Below are 2,716 nucleotides of genomic sequence, written 5' to 3'. Positions count from 1 at the left end.
TATACAAACAACTATATAAATTATTATTGATTTAAAATCATTCAATTATATAAAAATACACATAAAATATATACTTATTTGTGTACTCAAAATAAATACCTACAGTTATTACATGCAATTTGTATAAATTTTATGAGGTAATAATCAAAACTGAGACACTCTTTTTCTTTTTCTCAAGGAAATCGAAGACAATTGTTTAACTAGGTTCACATCTAATCATAAATTGGGCTCGAAGCCCATAAGTCCGTCACCGGGTTCTTCATCGTCACCTTTGGCAAAACAAGACAATAGCTCTTCCTCTTCCTTTTACAAAACCCTTATTCAAAGTCAAAGCCTCCAACTCTCGAGATTCAATGGAATTTGCAAACAAACTCTCAAATTTAGCGATCAAAGCAGTAAACAGCGACGCCGTAGTTAACACTTTCCTGGCTGTGTCGCTTCTGGCCATAACCGTGAGATCGGTGAATCAGCAAAAAGACATAAAAGCTCTTGAATCGGAAAAGGAGTCGCTGGTGAACGCCAACAGAGCCATCAAGAAGACCATGTGGGATTGGAAACAACAACTCTTCGCTGAAGCGACCTCTGAATCCCCCTTGGTTCCACTTGCCACACTCAAATCCATCTACGGCGAAGCCCCAACACCCTCTACTGGTAATCTCTAACATCAATCTTTAATTTTTCTAACGAAAAAATAGTAATAATTTCAGTAACAAAATCTGAACTTCAATCCACAATCATTCTAGGTAACATGTGTGTAGATTCTGTAATGGATTAAATATTATATAATTTCTTTTAGGGTTTAAAATCTTATCAGGGAAATGCTATGTCACTGAGTACAATGGATTTTTATTAGCTGAACAAACAAAGCTGAATAAAATAGAACATTTTGTGGTTTAATTTCAATCTGTAGTTGATTTCAATCCTTTTGGTGTGCTAGGGGAAGCAGTTAATGAAGAATCCAAACCCTCTGCAGCCAAATTTGTAGTGTGATGTTTATGTTACTAATTTTGTTTGAATGTATTGTAATTCATGGACATTGTGCACTGTCCTTCCATAGCTGAGAGGACATAGAATAGATCATCTTTACTGGAGAATAATGCATTGCATTTTGAGCTAAGAATTTCATATGTTGCAGCAATTGTTAAACAATGCCAATTAATTTCTTGGTGACATAATTTTGTGATTGTTCTCTGTTCTCCAAATGCCAGTTTACAAGATTGTAGAAGACGTAATGAAATGAATTGATATAAGTAATGTTGGGTACAGCAGAGCCAGGGGAAACCTTGACATTGCAGTCACTGTTTTAGACTTGTCCATAGATTGTTGCACCTTTCAATCGAAAGGTGTGTAGACTCTGAAAAATAGTTTGAGTAATAAAGAATAGAGATTCCTAACATTTTCACGATATTTCAAAATTAATTTTTTAATTTATTTGATGTAGTAGTTGTAAAGTTGATCTAACTCAAATATAGTATGTGATGATACTCGGGGGCACCATGATCTCCTGTACCCTGCAAATTAATATGTAACAATTGATCTCAAGTTATAACTTTTAAATCAAGTAAAAAGATACCAATAATGAATTGTTTGGTTTTTTTTTTTTTTAAAGAAAGAACCCATTTGAGCTAAATTGCTCTTTTAAGGAGTAATCGGTTCTATAATTACTATAATAAATAAATTAAAAGTTTCATGTTAAAATGTTATTTAAAAAATTTGAATTTATACTTTTTTTTTTTTTAACATGAAATCCTCATTATTGCTACTTAAATTATAGTTGGGAGAGTCTGTTTTTATTATTGTTTGGTGAAATATATTATATTTTCGGATTTCAACCTACTCTAGAGTGAGATAATAATGAGGATATAGCCTGTATAGCTGTTCTCTAGTCTATAATGGATGGGTGGTTGAGCTTGTTTAATTTCTTCATTTCTTGGTTGTGAGATTTCAAAATCTTATAGCCATGATTTATATATGCTGCCTTGGGTTCACGTTTAGTATTACACATTTTCCATTTTCATATCAACATTGCTTTGAAGGAATAGTGGAAAATTGAAAATGGGAAATGAGCAAGTTGTTTTCATTTTCAATTTAGAGGTTGAATTCAATATTACTGTCACCAATTATTCTTGTCCGGTCACTTTCCACTCTAGACAAACTTCCTCCTCATCATTTTACTGTCTTTGATGCGTCGTTCTATTTAAAATGAGTTCACCAATTGAATAAGATTTAAAAAAAAAAAGGAATAAAAATGTTTTTCACCCTATGCTTTTTGTATAAATAACCGAAAATTTGCTTGAGTTCCTGAGAAAATAGTGTATTTGTAAATATGAGTTATAATGTGTTATAATGAATATATACAGAAGAGCAAATCCTATACAAGGAAACTACATAACGTATTAAAAAAATACTAAATCAAGTGAATCAGTAAATTAACCATTATAATTTAACACTCCCTCAAACTCAAGATGGTAATATGAAAACCAGACTGAGTTTGAAGATAAGGTGACATAATTGTGTAGGTTGAAAAAGTTTCGTAAAAATGTTAGTAATCTGATCCAATGATCAAATCTTAAAGAGATGTAGGGGGTCTTTTCAAATATGATCAAGAATAAAGTGATAATTAATCTCAATGTATTTGGAACGCTCATAGAAGATGTAAGCAATGTCTATGACACTGTTGTTGTCGCAAGAAAATGGAGTACTACCATCATGTGGA

The 2,716-nt window shown here is 32.0% G+C and overlaps 1 protein-coding gene across 1 annotated transcript; it reads left to right on the top strand.

The window, feature by feature from the left end:
* Positions 1 to 243: 243 nt before the first annotated feature.
* LOC123206099 lies at positions 244 to 1,202 on the top strand. Its single transcript, XM_044623222.1, has 2 exons — positions 244 to 651; positions 938 to 1,202. The coding sequence occupies exons 1-2, from the start codon at positions 354 to 356 to the stop codon at positions 988 to 990; spliced, it is 351 nt and encodes a 116-aa protein (XP_044479157.1). The 5' UTR covers positions 244 to 353; the 3' UTR covers positions 991 to 1,202.
* Positions 1,203 to 2,716: the final 1,514 nt, after the last annotated feature.

The sequence above is a fragment of the Mangifera indica genome, unplaced genomic scaffold, assembly GCF_011075055.1.
Source record: "Mangifera indica cultivar Alphonso unplaced genomic scaffold, CATAS_Mindica_2.1 Un_0024, whole genome shotgun sequence".
Classification (NCBI taxonomy): Eukaryota; Viridiplantae; Streptophyta; class Magnoliopsida; order Sapindales; family Anacardiaceae; genus Mangifera; species Mangifera indica.
This window is presented reverse-complemented; position numbering and strand designations above follow the sequence as displayed.